Here is a 15,214-nt window from a genome sequence, read left to right as displayed (position 1 = left end):
CAAATATGTATCAAAATAGAAGTATGCATTACAAATATCACAGATATTTCATATTTTAAATAGAAGGGAAACCCGAGTATTGCTTGCTGGTGATGCTTGTGTTGTATTTTACTTTCTTATTCAATATTCTGTTCATATTCTGTTTTTATTTAGAAATGTGTGAAATTTTTTTTTTCCACTCTCAAAGAGCTTTAAATGCTTCAGGGAAGTGTTTATTTTGGATTTTGTTCCACTGTAACAAAAAGGATAGCTTAGCACTTAGTAATGCAAGTGGTTTTGTTTTCTTAGACTGATATTAAAATGTTGCTAAGGATTACCTGAAGATTTTCTGCTAGACATTTACTTAAGCTATTATTCACTTCTTAAGCAACAAAATTAAAAGGATCAGGGGTGCAGACATCAAAAGGTGTATGCCAGCCATCAATTCCAATAACTGTACAGAAGACAATACCCATTTACAGAAGCACTTTTGCTCCCGAAAAAAGTCTTTTTTCATCTGTTACTTTTTGTCAATGGTCATTACTGATTTGCACATGTGTCCTGAAGCTTAAACTATTGTGGCTCTGTGTAACTTGGCTAAGGCCCATAGGTATGGAGTACAGAAGGTCTCTTTTGGGGCAAAGAATTTGCACATTAACACATGGTGGATATACGTGGCTTGGATTTCCTAACTGCATGCCTGTTCAGTTACTTGGTGTTCTGGAATCCAAGTCTGTCCAGCTCTCCAGGTCTGAGAACTGCAGCATCATCATTCCGTCCTCTGCTTAAGCACAGACCCTTGCTCCTAGGCAAGTGATCATATGTAACCCTTTCAGTGTACTTAGTAGAGCTTTCAGTCATTTTTCCAATACAAAATGCTTGTAAAAGAAAGCAGTGCCATTTTCTCCTTGCTGGCTTCCTGAAGTCTCATGTTGGGAAAAACATTTACTATGTATTTCATATGAACAGGAAGCTTTCAGTAATGACTGCTATTTCTGCATCTACAGCAGCCAGTCCAGCTGTTGATAATGTCATTGTGAATGGCAAAAATAGGGTAGGATTTTAGCAAGACCATGCACTATCTGACTTTGATGTTAGTTGAGAAGTGAAAAAAAAAAAGGCAATAGGATGTGTGAAGAATAGACAATCTGTTGGATGTAAAGGCACAAAATGGAACAGAAAACAGAGAAGTGTTAATTTTGGTTCTTGAAATCATCAGTAAAATTACTTTCTTCAGAATACTTGCTGTAAATCTGTGGATTTTGCAAACTCTGTGGTTGAATTTCACATGTCCGTGAGAATTTTGAACAAAGAGGCCCACGTTAATATTCCTGCATTGAGGTGTTGGTGTATTTCTTTGACAGAGCATGTTGGGAGGTTGAAATGTCCCTAATGTTTTCAAGTCACATTTTTATTATTATTACTGACCAGACTCACCTTCTGTTTCCAGGTTTTCATCAGTTATGGTGGAAGTATAAATAGTGTGTTCTTCTGTAATTAGATGTGACTTAAAACAATCCTGACAGTGTTTTGCCTCACATCTCTGCATGAGCTTCCTGTCTTCCTCACCTGGACAGATTTTGGAACCTTTCTTTCTTACACTGACTTTAGTCTTGTTTTTCTCCTTTTTTTCTTTATAATCTCATCTATGTTTGATTTTTTATTCTTTTTTTATGTTGTGGTTTTTTACCCCTTCTCTTACATAATCTTCTGTATTTTTTCCTTTTTACCCACTCATTTTTCTCATATTTTTGCTTTTTTAAAATGGTTTATTCACTTTTGACTTGTGTCTTACATAGTACAATATCACCTAATGTTTCTGAAGTTTAATGTTCATGGAATGCTTTACTACAAGGTTCCCTTGGGAACTAAGGGAAAACCTAGTTTTAGAACCTGTGATGCTTTTTGGCGTCAATGGTTATTTGTTCATTTGCCATATACCTTTAGAAAAATTAGAAAAAGACGTCCCAAGAACACTGCAGGATCTCAACTGGGCAAATAGAATAGAAATAATAGACCGGAAAATGAAATGGGTGTGTATGTCCCTTTTACTGTGGCTCAACAAGGTGATCACTGTTAATTCTTTCATTGCGAAGGATACAGTACTTTATCTATATGTGTACATACATATGCCATCTATAAATCTTGAAGAGATTGGTTTTACTTTGTGCTTGAAAAATAGATTTACGATGAATAAGATTTCTATTTGTATTTATCTCACTGACAGGTACGGATAGGGCCATTATATGAACTGTGAATGTTGCGGCCATCTTAATTAAATGCTGTAGGACCAGATAGCTTTAAATGTTTTTTATTCTCGAGCTGCAGTGGCACACAGTTGTGATATTAGCCAGTCTCTGCAGCCTGCTTGCATGTTATTAGTGCTTATTCACGTGAGGAATTTCATCCCTTTCCAGTGTTTCCCATCACTGACATGGACACTTGCATAATTGTAGCTCATAGTTGCTTCTGAGTACCACCTATGAGCCTTTGTTAAAGGCTGCTCAGAAATGGGATTGTATCGGAACACAGAAAGCAGATACCTAATAGGTCTTTAAATGAACAAATCATGCTTGTTTTTTTATGCAGGGAATAAATCACAAGATAGTGGGATTGCAGAGATGGAGGAACTTCCAGTGCCACACAACATCAAAATAAGTAACATCACATGTGATTCCTTCAAGATTTCTTGGGACATGGATTCTAAATCCAAGGACCGTATTACTCATTACTTCATTGATCTCAACAAGAAAGAAAACAAGAATTCCAACAAATTTAAACACAAGGTAATTTTCATTTTAAAATCTCAGGTTTAAATAGATGAGTCTCAGTGTTTTATTAACCTTTCAAAGGCAAACCATGAGAGACAGGTATTGGACATCCAGCAAAGGTGGGTTTTGACAATCTGATTGACTGTTTATTTTTTACTCTGAATACCTTCTCCATCTCTAGCCTATGTGCGTGTACACATAGATGCATTTATTCCATATAAAACTGAACGGTACTTTTCCCTTCTTCATTTGAAAACAGTTTTTGAGACTGTACAATGTGTTATAAGAAAGACATTTTTATTCCTGACTAGTTCTTAATCAGTATTTAAACAATTTATGTGTTTTGTGCCTGTCCTTTTTCAGTGACAGACGCATGAAAGCAACACGTCTTTTCAACAGAAGAGTCACAAATTCTATTGCACTTCTAGAAGGCTTCCAGCGATTTTAGTTTGTTGAGTTCAGTACTGTGACCTTAATATTCATCTGTCCTCTTTCCTCAAGCCACTGATGCAGGGACATACTGAATGCACTGCAGAATCTGTACTTATCAAGCCCAGCAAAATTTGCTTTTACCTCAGAGTAGTTGAAATGCGGACATATCCATGGAAACATGGAATGAGATAGAAGATTAAACAACACAATCATCTGCAAATTTAAAAACTATTTTGCCAATATCTCTAAAAGATAAGGTTGGCCAAGGCACAAATGCGTTTAGTTTTATTAATCATAGAATCATAGAATAGTTAGGGTTGGAAAGGACCTTAAGATCATCTAGTTCCAGCCCCCCTGCCATGGGCAGGGACACCTCACACTAAACCATGCCACTCAAGGCCTCATCCAACCTGGCCTTGAACACCACCAAGGATGGAGCATTCACAACCTCCCTGGGCAACCCATTCCAGTGCCTCACCACCCTCACAGTAAAGAATTTCTTCCTTATATCCAATCTAAACTTCCCCTGTTTCAGTTTGAACCCGTTACCCCTTGTCCCATCACTACAGTCCCTAATGAAGAGTCCATCCCCAGCATCCCTATAGCCCCCCTTCAGATACTGGAAGGTCTCCATGCAGCCTTCTCTTCTCCAGGCTGAACAGCCCCAACTTTCTCAGCCTATCTTCATATGGGAGGTGCTCCAGTCCCGTGATCATCCTCGTGGCCCTCCCCTGGACTTGTTCCAACAGTTCCATGTCCTTTTTATGTTGGGGACACCAGAACTGCACACAGTTTTGTTTTTTTTCATGTGCAAACTGGTGTAAAGTTGTAAAATTTGGTTTTATATAAAGTAAAGCCACCTTGGCAGATAAAAAACTGTATACACTTCAAAGCCTGTGTCAGAGTGATGAGACTAGTGTTAAAATGTTTGCAAATATAGAAAGTATATTCAGCATTTTTAGGGTACACACAATTTTATTATTTAAGACTATTGTCGTATCTGTGAAGGAGGAGGTTTCTATTGGTAGTAGTGTGCAAAGACTAAAATTTTAATACGGCTTTGTGTTTTTCTCAATGCAGTTTGCATACCTCCTTTCTTTTTTTAAGACATGGAAGTATTATTCTTCCCGTCTAATAGGAAATGATATATTTAGATATTCAGCAAAACTAGGACTAGAACCTGGGTGTGCTGAGTTCCCAAAATGTGTCCTGCGAGCAGACTTGGAAAAGAGAAGGGTAAGACGAAAAAGGAGAAAGTCAAAGCTGAAAAGTGAAAGCTGCTGCTTTGGCACTGAAAAGGAACTGCAAAGCAGGCATCTTTTCCCAAAGAGGAGAAGAGGTAGTGTGACTCATGTATTAGTTACTCAGTGCTTCCAGGTTGCTCTTGGAAATTATTGCCATCTAGGTACTTTCAGAGTTGTCTGGTGGATGTTGGTGATGGAGCAGCCATTTGCTGCACCAGAATCCCTGCTGCCCTTGAGCTGGCATGTGACCTCCTTTGCACTTCTTTGGGGGCTCAGCCAGGAATGAGAGCTGAGCAGAAAAGAGATGAAAGGAAGAAATGGAGAATCCCCAGAGGAATTCCAACAAGAGCATTTGAGCATCTTTTCCTGAGGTCAGGGACCTGAAAAAAAATTAAATAAAGTGTTTGCTTAGAAAAAGAGCATCAAAATAAGAGTTCTGAAAAGCATCATATCTGCCCCTCCTCCACAGCTGTGCAAGAGATAAAACGTCTGCCCTCTGTTTAATGTGGGGTTAGGTAATCAGCCCCTTTTTGGTGCATTAGAAGAGTTTCCTGATACACAGCTCAAAGGTGAGGCTTTGATGCATGGGGGCAATGAGGCTTTTAATATTACATAAAAACTGACAAAATTTGTGGGGGTAAAAGCCATCACCAGTGTGTGGGCACAGAGACCTGACCCCATTGGAGGCAGTTTTCACCATAGCCAAAGAAAAGCTGACAGGAAGACTAATGATTTTCACTGTCACAGCTATTGACAGAATTAGCAGTAGCAAATTCAGTCCAGTGTGACACCTTTGCAAGGCAGTTCCAGGGTGGCAGCTTTAAATGTCTTTCGGGAGTTCTTTAATTTTTCCTTGTAATTTTTCCCAACTGTTATTTGATTTAAATAAGGATTAGCAAAAAAGAAATCATGAAAACAAAATGTTACCCTTGATTATCAGTCAGTCACATTTCAGTTCTTGTTACATCACAAGCTGCTAATTTTGCACTTTATTAGTACAAAAACCAAAGAATATTTTTTGCTGATGGAAAAACAATAAAAGAAAGATATTTTTCCATAATAGAAGACAAGTAAAAAAAAAAAAAATGGTTTAGGTTTGCTTACAGCTCATGAACAGAAAATGTCTCTTTGCTATTTCTTTTCTCCTTAAGGGACTATTGTGCTGGTATTTATAAGATGACTATGGGCTAGTATTTATAGGTGGAGAGCTATGGATGTTATCTAAAATTCTTGCTTTTCACGAGGCAGCCATCTTATTATTCTGTGATTACTGATATATCCAAGAGTATATCTCTATCTATCTATACCTCTCTCTATCATAGCTCCTCAGGTACACTGTGCAGAGAATCATTCAACTTCACTTAGCATCCTTTCACCCACAATTCTATCGTAAACTGTCCAGTTCTTCAATTTTTTTTCTTCTCCTTTGTGGTCTGTGCTACAGCCTTTGATGTTGTGGAGATGAGGCATTTCAACAACAACAAGCAGCTATTCTTTGTTGCACTGTAGTGCAATACACTGGAAGAGCAAAGCACAGTATCTATCTGAAATGGTGACTGGATGGGAAGCAAGAGGTGCAATGGCAGGCACAAACTGCCTAGCTGGATGGCTTGCTCTGGCCCTTCCTCTACATAAGGGTATTTTGATGCATGTAAACCACACAAAGTTACTCTTGCAACATATGTAATTTTCTCTGTTAAGGTTTGGTTTGGAAGAAATCAACAGCAATATAGGTGGACAGGTTGACAGCAGAAGGAATTTTGTTTGAAAGAAAACTATGGCAATGAGAGCACAAGAAGCTCTTAAAGATATCCTTGTGCTCAGTAGCATGTCTTTGGCCCTAGTCTGAATTATATGTTTGGGTTATATATAATAGTATCAGTCTATAGTCGCTTGGAACCAATAATATACATACAAGTTATCAGCATAGCTCTTTTATAGCAGACCATAGGCCACTGTCCTCTGCCACTCTGTTATTTTTTATTAAATTTTTTTATTGTTACTTTTATTTATATGATTTTCATTGCTGCAGCAATCAACTGTGAGACATAACTAAGGTTTATGCAGGAGAGCCAGGGATTGGGAATTACATTGCAAAAACAATGGATTGTGAATTGATTTGGTTGCATGCTGACTTGTGTATTGCTTTGTCTTTTTATTTCTGTCAGGATGTCCCTACGAAATTGGTGGCCAAAGCTGTTCCTTTGCCTATGACAGTCCGCGGGCACTGGTTCTTGAGCCCAAGAACAGAATACACAGTAGCAGTGCAGACAGCTTCAAAGCAAGTTGATGGTGATTACGTTGTTTCTGAGTGGAGTGAAATCATTGAGTTTTGCACAGCAGGTAATATTGCTGAGGAAACATGCACCACAGGATGTATGCAATTAACATTCGTTGTGCTGCCTGAGTGGGTTAGCCATCTACCAGTGCCAGCTAGGCTGGTAGAGTTAGAATAGTCACACTTGGAAGCTAGAATTGTAACTTCAGGCTTTGTATGTTCTCAAGGTTTGGTGCTCTAATGAGAGGCAGCTGGACTGGCCGTTTGTTTTGCAGCAGTGCAGCTGCCCCAGAGTGCTGTGCCTGGCACCACTGCTTGTGCCAGGGTAGGAAAGAAGGCTAGTGAACCAAAGGGGAGCAGGGCCACTTGTATGCCTGCTGCTGGCTACTAGCATCAGTGGAGAAAACAGTGTGGCAGCTCCTTAGCAGACAGCTTGCTTAAGACTGCTACTGCTGTCCCTCCTCTGGATGCTGCAAAGCCTGAGCACCACCGCCACCTTGTCTTGATGATTAGTTTAGCCTGTCATTGATTTATAAGTAAGCACTGGAACAGGTTGCCCAGGGCGGTTGTGGAGTCTCCTACGTTGGAGATATTCAAGGCCCAGCTGGACAAGTTCCTGTGTTATGTACTCGAGGTTACCCTGCTCTTGCAGGGGGGTTGGACTAGATGATCTTTTGAAGTCCCTTCCAACCCTCGGGATTATGTGATTCTGTGATTCCTTTGGATGTTTGTCACCTAGTGCCAATGTGCTTACCTGTGTGAAAGCTGAGTGCTGAAGTGAGCTCTCTGAATCCCATCTTGGTTGTGATACTGTAGACTGGGTCCTAAGCAAGCTATTTTTATTTTTGTTTTAATTGTTATTGTCTCACAACTGTGTACATTGTAGCAAACAGTTGATCAAATGACATGAGCCAGAGAGGGCAGTTCTCAGCTCCTCTGCAGTCCCAAATACAAGGATACCAGCTCTAAGAAGCACAGGAAACTCTGAGCTGAAAGTTGGTGTAGGCTTGCAGAGTATTTTCAGGGGAAGGAGTGGGGAGTCAGACATGGGTATTCCAGCCATTTGTCTATTGCCAGCACTGGAAACTGGTGCTGCTGCATGGTGTGAGGTATGTTACTGAGGCTGTGTTCCCTGCTGCACATCTGTGTAGCTTTTGGAGAGTAATGTAGGTTTTCCTGCCCCCTGTACTAGCAGATTGTCTTTTCTTTCCAGATTATTCAAAAGTTCACCTAACACAGCTACTGGAAAAAGCTGAAGTGATTGCAGGCCGTATGCTTAAACTGTCTGTTTTTTATCGGAATCAGCACAAAGAATATTTTGATTATGTCAGGTAAGGAAGTAAACACATGCAACATTGTTTGTCAAATTAAGGGAGTAGTGAAAATAAGTAAACGCAGGTAGCTGTACTAAAGCTGGAGCACAATGTCTGTATGCTTTATTTGCCAGTTCAGAAGAAGGGAAAAAAAATATAACTCATTTCTTCCACCTTGCTTAACTCAGCACTTCCATTAGGCAAAAAAAGTTTGTGTTTTGAAGCAGAAACTGAAGTATGCACAGGGTATCCAGCCTGATTAAAGTGTCTGTTGTCACAGTGGAGTGTTTAGTAGCCAAATACTCCCAGTGTACTGAGACATCTAATGGTAGGAGGGCACAACAGTGTGCGTAGGCATTTGCCTACATATAAGAGTTCCATCTCAAATATTTCCTCTTCACGTGCAACCACCCCATTTCTATTTCCAGATGTAGTAGGTGGGGCTCTGCAATCTGAATGTTTATTTACAGCTCAAGTGGGAAAGGAGAGGGAGTGATATTTAAACAATTTTACAACACTGCTTCAGTTGGAATGGATAAATGGGATAGCTGGAGGTAGGTTCCTTATTCCTGTTGGAGACCCAGTGTGCCTTTGTACATACATCTGGAAGCATCATTACAACAGAAAAGAAGACTTTTCTGTACAAGGAGTCATGGCTCACACACCAACTGAGCAGGAGCAGCCACCATGCAGAGGTAACCTTCCACCGTTAGAAGGACATGGTTGAGAGGTGAGCGGTGTGTGGAAAGCTGTTTCAGCACTGTGTCAGAAGGGCGGCAGCACTGACTCTGCTTCTCTGAGAGATGGGGCTGCTGCTGTGCCACAGAATTCCAGTTTCCTGTGGGTGTCACACTAGCACCTGTCTAGAGCTGGAAGGTATTTTAAAACTGGTGAAGAAACAAAATAGTCAAGGGAGTCTAACTCCAAAGGACAGACTCCACCACCCTTGGAAATGTCCCCATGTTGTAGTCATGAGTATCTGCTCAGTTTCAGAAGTGTTGTGTATATTACAGAGCATGGAGTTTGCTTTTTCCGTCTGTGTTTTGGAAGAATTATTTTATTGCACATAGTGACAGAGCTGCAAAACTCAATGGAGGTAGAAAACGAATTGCAGTTGTTGAGGCTCTTTGAGGACTTCATAAATCTCTGCTGCCATCCTGGACTGGATACTGCAGAACGGAAAACGCCATGGTGGCTCTGATTTTTGTATAGCTTTGTTTTCAGCTATGTGACCACAGTCACCTGCCTTTGTGTTCGTAGAGCTTTGAAGATTGCTATGGAGTTGCATTTGTAGCTGTGGGTTTGGCCTTGTTCAGCCAAATGTGGCTCTGATTACATGGTATCTTTTCTCCTGCCTCCTATTACATTCTCTCTTGAGTCACTACAAATAGAGACAAGTTTGTTCTCTCTTGTGTTAGTGAGTTATAGAGACAAAAGGCTGTGTTTTATCAGGTCAGTATGCACTAATATGGTCACAAGGGCCAGTCCTTCCACAGTACACCATTCCACATGTTAGGTTAAAAACCCTAACCGCGTGCTTCCTTTTATGAAAAATTCCTTGTCATACCATGCCTGTCAATGGCTTCTGTCGTGTCATAACCAGTAAACAATCTTGCAAAAGCTTATAAAGCAGTTCTAGTAGCACTGGCAAACAAGCAACTGTCACGGTGCTAAGGCAGCAACCCCTAAATGTAAGGTTTAAAGTGTGAGCTTGTGAGTACTGTTCATGTCACTCTGCTGCTTGCCCCAGCTGGGAGCATCATAAAGCAGCTCAGATTCCCTTGAAGCATGACCTATAATTAGCTTAATTGGCCACTGGATGTCAGTATCTTGCCATAGAAATGGCACTGCAAGAGGCCTGGATTTTCAAATTGCAGAGACCGGGGTTATTCAAGATGGTTTTGTTGGTTTTGTATTTTTTTTCTCTGTAGTAATAGCTTCTGTCATAAAATAGTAATTGTACCCTCATACACATGCTCCCCAGTCAATGTCTTGTGAAAAAGGGCTTGAGACAACTGTAGTCTTTGAATGGCCAGAAAACTTTTGTAATAATTTATTTTAGAGTTAAATGAAGATATGCTGCTGCGGAGGTTAGAAATAATGACAAAACCACAGTTGGAGACATTGCTGAGTAGATTTAGAATTGGTTTGTGTGTGTACACCTGAATCAGTTTGCTTTGACTCCTACCTCCACTTTAACCAAGTAAAACCCTCTCCCACACAGCACCATTTACCTGGTGCTCTTACAATTGAAAACCAGCGCGAGGGAGGGGACAGGCTTCCTTGGCTAGTTTCCTCTCTCTTCAAAAGAAAAAAAAAGTAAAGCAAGAGGTGGATGAAAGACTCTCCAGCCCCACAGCCTCATGCATTTTTGATCTGTCATTGTGTATAATGGCGCTTTCATAGGGTGTCTAGTAAATATGCTGTGTTGCAGGACTTACAAAAGGGGATGTTTCCCTTTTCTGGTATGTCCTGGGTGCAGAGCATGCCAAAGCTGTCACTATGGAATTTCCAGAGAGGTGTTGGGCACATGTTCTAGGCAACATCCTGCTAGACACAAAATCTCAGGTGCTAAGGAGGATTAGATGAGGTGTTTTGGACTGTTCTCCTGAATTCAGCGGCCTAATGCTGCTCAGGGCAATTTGGGATTTAGGGTTTAAAAATTCACTTGTTGCACTGAATGTTTCTTTTCACTGGAACCAAACTGAGCTAAGCTTGCAAAAAGAAAAAGGAGTTAGACTTGTACTTGTTTTCCCCTTAGGACCAGTGACTGCAGGAGCTGGATACCAACCAAAGTGGAAACTAACCAAATTGCCCAATATTCTGTGCTCTGCTCTGATTGAAGTCAGCAGTAGCCAAACTAGACCTGAAATTACCATTTTGGGGGAAAAAAACAATAGCAGACAGTAAATTTGTTCCTCTAAGCTCTCTGAAAAGCATCATTTAGAAACAACTTTCCCTGGCAGTTTTCTATGTTAATATATACTGCCTATGCTAAAAATACATGGTAACAAACAGTATGTTCAGCATATCGAGACTGACTTGCAATTTTTGACATGTGGTTAAACTAATATGTGTTTATTGTTAGAACTGTAGTGGAAGGCTGAACAAATCAACTAATTAAAGATATTGGTGGTTTGGGAGCTTTTTTGTTTGTGCTATTCTTTGCCTGCACATAATAACCACACAGCTCACAGCTGACAGAGAAGCCAGACTGGAAAAGCAGGTTTTCCCCTTCAGCAGGAGTTATTCTAGCTCTTCCCGAGTCTAGCATCATTTGGTTTCCTTGCTTCTAAAATCATGACACTAACCACACTTCTCAGTTTAAGGGTTTTCCTTTATGTCCCTTCCATACTATTACCAAAGAGTATGATGACCAAACTTTCCACTTTTCCTTTAACATGTGTTACAAAATAAACAATACCAGTCATTCATTTGTAGAGAGCATCATGGGAATGCTATGCAGCCCTCTGTTAAGGATAACAGTGGCAGCCACGGCTCTCCAATCAGTGGGAAGCTGGAAGGCATCTTCTTTAGCTGCAACACTGAGTTTAACACTGGGAAGCCACCACAAGATTCACCTTATGGAAGATACAGGTTTGAGATTGCAGCTGAAAAACTCTTCAACCCAAACACTAACTTGTACTTTGGAGACTTCTACTGCATGTACACAGCCTACCACTACGTCATTCTCGTTGTCGCTCCTGTTGGATCACCTGGAGATGAATTCTGTAAGCAGCGCCTTCCTCAACTAAATATAAAAGATAATAAATTTCTGACCTGCGATGAAGAAGATGGTGTCATGGTTTACCACCATGCCCAGGATGTTATTTTGGAAGTAATTTACACTGATCCTGTGGATCTCTCCCTTGGCACAGTTGCAGAAATTACCGGTCACCAACTAATGAGCTTGTCTACTGCAAATGCAAAGAAAGATCCCAGCTGCAAAACCTGCAACATCAGTGTTGGACGTTAAAACTTCCCTCATTACTTAGGAGCCTTCAAACCTCTGTTGCCCAGTTCCATAGTCAGACATTTCTGTCGGAAGCATGCACATGCCGCTGTCACCAAAAGCAAACACGAGTCTTCAGAACCTCCAGTAGCATTTTTAGTATTTCTTCTCTCCCTCTTTCCCTTCTGTTTCCCTAATGCTTTAAATGATTAGAAGTCCTGGATTTCTTTCTGGCAACCATTTATACCTAGATGCTGCAAAAATTGTTTTCTGTTTCTTGCCAAATGTAACAAAATCCTATATAAACTGCTTTAGCAAAATAAAAATAACGGCTTATAAATGGTGTTTAAATATGCATTCATTTTAACTACTGAACAAATACTGGGATAATTCCAAACAGCATGAAAGGTAGTAATTGCAGCATGATTTGAATTTCGGAGCCTAGAAATGTCAGCACTTCCAACGTGTTGTTTGACAGTGTTATTTATGTTATTTATATTAGCTAACTGAAAACAGAAACTGTGTCTCGACATAATAAATATAATAGAAAAATATTTTATTTGTACTGTTGTATAAAATATTATACAATCATATAGAATATATAGATTACATTTTAATATCAATTGTATACATATGTCATTAAATCATTTTCCCTTATCAAAGATGTAGTTTGTAAACTTCAGATAGCTCTGTATCTGTTCCTGTTGCTCTAGATGACTTTAATTAAAACAGATTTATGAAGGAGACCATTTCTGATTCATAAATGTTATAAATTATTAAGTCACTCCACTCAAACAACAAACTTCTGAGAAATAAAAATATTCCTTTTTTAGTATTCATACTTTTTCCTCCAAACTACTTGAAGATGTGTATGTCTTCAAAATCATGCCGACCCATTACATACAATATAAATACAAACATGGGTGGTACATAATAGCCTTTATAAAATGAAAATCTTCTTACAAGATAGAAAAGAGGTTGCTTATATGACAGGGGCAATACAAAATGACAGTTAAAGCAAAATACCAAATGTGATTTGACTTATTCAAGTCCCTTTTTTTTTTTTTTTTTTTTTTTTTGTTAAATACTTCCTTCCTTTGTGTCTGGGGTAGCTATTTCCTAGAATCCCTGCTTTTCATTTCTAGTATAAAAGCCACTGATAATCCTTCTGTTAATAGTCCACATTTCACACAAATGGTCTATCACAAATAGTGAAAAAATTTTAATATTACAAAGTGTGGTGCTGTGAAAGTTAAGAAAGACACATAATTCCAATGGAAAAATAACCTTTTATAATCTCATTTTTTAGTAAACAAGAAGTCTAGCATTCCTCATCAGATAACTGTAACAATTATATACCACGTACTTCATCTATCCAAAATATCTTAGCATAATGCAATTATCTAGCCTTTTTTAATACATATATATATATGTAGCAATCTGTAACACAAGAAATACTTTGACATTTTACAAAGTGCATGCGTCTAAACGAGCTTTGGTACTTAGAAAAGCAAATATTTGTTACAGCATCAGACAAAATAAAGTGCAAAGTTTAATACAGAAATTAAAATTAGCATGTAGTTGATCTATTTACTAAATTCTAAGTACGGTGAGACAGGTTCTGTGAACTGTAGTGAGAAGGACAGTGACCAGTACATTTATCTCTTCCCAGTAAACTGTATCTATTTTGTTTTGTCAAACTCTTTCTCTTATTTCTGAAAAAACAACAGTTTTATTTGGCAGTCACATTCCTTCCATCTTTTCTTTTTTTTATTTTATTTTATTTGCATAGGCAGCATCACTTTATTTTACTCCCAGAATTTTAGACCAAATCCTGGTTCTGTGAATGCACCTTTCTTTGAAGCTACTGTAATTGAATGGCACCTCTGTCTCAAAAGATAAGAGTATAGTCATGATTGTTTCTTTCATTTGTTTTATGCTCTTGTTTCCTTTAATCTAGTGAATCACACACTGAGAAGCAACATTAATAGTTAATTATAGTGCATGTTAATTCTGGTAAGAAATGTGTGGTACATTACCATGTACTAAGAAAGATGTACTAAAAACCTGCAGAGTATTTCCTCACACCTTTTTAAACTAAGAGCAGGTCAAACTGAGGCTCTATACTACATCAGTGTACTTTTAATTTCTAACATTCTCACAGTGCATTTCAAGGCTTTTTCAAAAGGAAAAAATATATACTACAGTCCACTCACCTGTGCTTAATATTCCTGCATATTGCTGTCCTCTCTCATCCCAGCTAGTATAACTGGTAAAGTGCATCAAAAAATCTCAGTGTGTTAAACAATTGTGCAGCAGACCAAGACCTGTAAAATTGCTTTCTCTTTTTCATTACTTGTTTGCTTGTGGTTTTGTTATTGTTTTTGCTAGAGGACAATACCACGGCATTGCATTCACTTCAAATCGTTTTGGAAATATCATGCTTACTGATGAGAATCTCCAAGAGCCTGATTTTGGCTTTTGTGTGCTTGTACTCAGTGTATTCCTCAGCCATTGGTGCCCGATCTTCTTTTTGAGGACTTCTAGGAAAAACAAATGAAAGTGCCATTGCTTTTACGAGTATGAGGAGAAACAGTCTTTAAAATTAATTCTGAAACAACTACTGAAGATTGGGTTGGGGTTTGGTTTTTTTTCCCCTAACTGTAGGTCTCTAAAGATAATTTGACAGGACCAAAAAGCTCTAATAGACAGAGATGAAATAGTAGTATTTAAAATACTGACTTTTCATATACCAAGTAGTTTTCTTTCTTCTCAGCTGTGCAAGCTTAACTACTTCATTTTGAAATATACAGAGAAGACACCACATAGTGCTTTGAAAACTGTTACCAGGATACTACATGCCCATATCTTTCACCGTTTTCACCAAACAAGTTTGCTAAATGAAAGGAGGAGGAGGATAAGCAAAGAGTGAAAAGTAACCAATGTTTAGCTTTGGGTGAAAGAAACAGTGGCTTCTGGTTTGAAAACTGGCCTTTTAAAAATGACCCAACTGCCAAATGTCATTCCTGCAGATTGACATCCTCAGAAAGAGTATTTAGCAGTCTCCCTTCAGCCCAGGAAAGATCCTGTGCTGAGGTGGGGTGTATACCCACTGCAGACATGTCCTGGAACATCCCCAGGTCTAGACCCCCCTCAGGGTTGCCTACATCCCAGAGGAACTAAGCACAGAAATGGACATCTCCACAGAGACCAGACACCTCTGTGGTATCTCCAAGTCTCTAGCT

At 39.1% G+C, this 15,214-nt stretch overlaps 2 protein-coding genes across 2 annotated transcripts in view; one reads left to right on the top strand and one right to left on the bottom strand.

Moving 5' to 3' along the window:
- PHYHIPL (phytanoyl-CoA 2-hydroxylase interacting protein like) overlaps positions 1-11,993 on the top strand; it is a gene marked incomplete at both ends in the record, with an annotated part of 35,029 nt that extends 23,036 nt beyond the window's left edge. Inside the window, 4 exons of the mRNA XM_080621813.1 lie at positions 2,569-2,765; positions 6,595-6,769; positions 7,918-8,035; positions 11,459-11,993. Of these exons, the coding sequence (XP_080477939.1) occupies positions 2,569-2,765; positions 6,595-6,769; positions 7,918-8,035; positions 11,459-11,993 (1,025 nt within the window). The remainder of the gene's footprint in view (positions 1-2,568; positions 2,766-6,594; positions 6,770-7,917; positions 8,036-11,458) is intronic.
- Positions 11,994-12,910: 917 nt separating this feature from the next.
- The window catches only part of FAM13C (family with sequence similarity 13 member C), a gene marked incomplete at its 5' end in the record, with an annotated part of 56,985 nt that continues 54,681 nt past the window's right edge, over positions 12,911-15,214 (bottom strand). The window contains 2 exons of the mRNA XM_080620267.1: positions 12,911-13,168; positions 14,418-14,512. Of these exons, the coding sequence (XP_080476393.1) occupies positions 13,089-13,168; positions 14,418-14,512 (175 nt within the window). The 3' untranslated portion in view covers positions 12,911-13,088. The remainder of the gene's footprint in view (positions 13,169-14,417; positions 14,513-15,214) is intronic.

Source organism: Psittacula echo, assembly GCF_963264785.1.
Source record: "Psittacula echo genome assembly, chromosome: 6".
Taxonomy (NCBI): domain Eukaryota; kingdom Metazoa; phylum Chordata; class Aves; order Psittaciformes; family Psittacidae; genus Psittacula; species Psittacula echo.
This window is presented reverse-complemented; position numbering and strand designations above follow the sequence as displayed.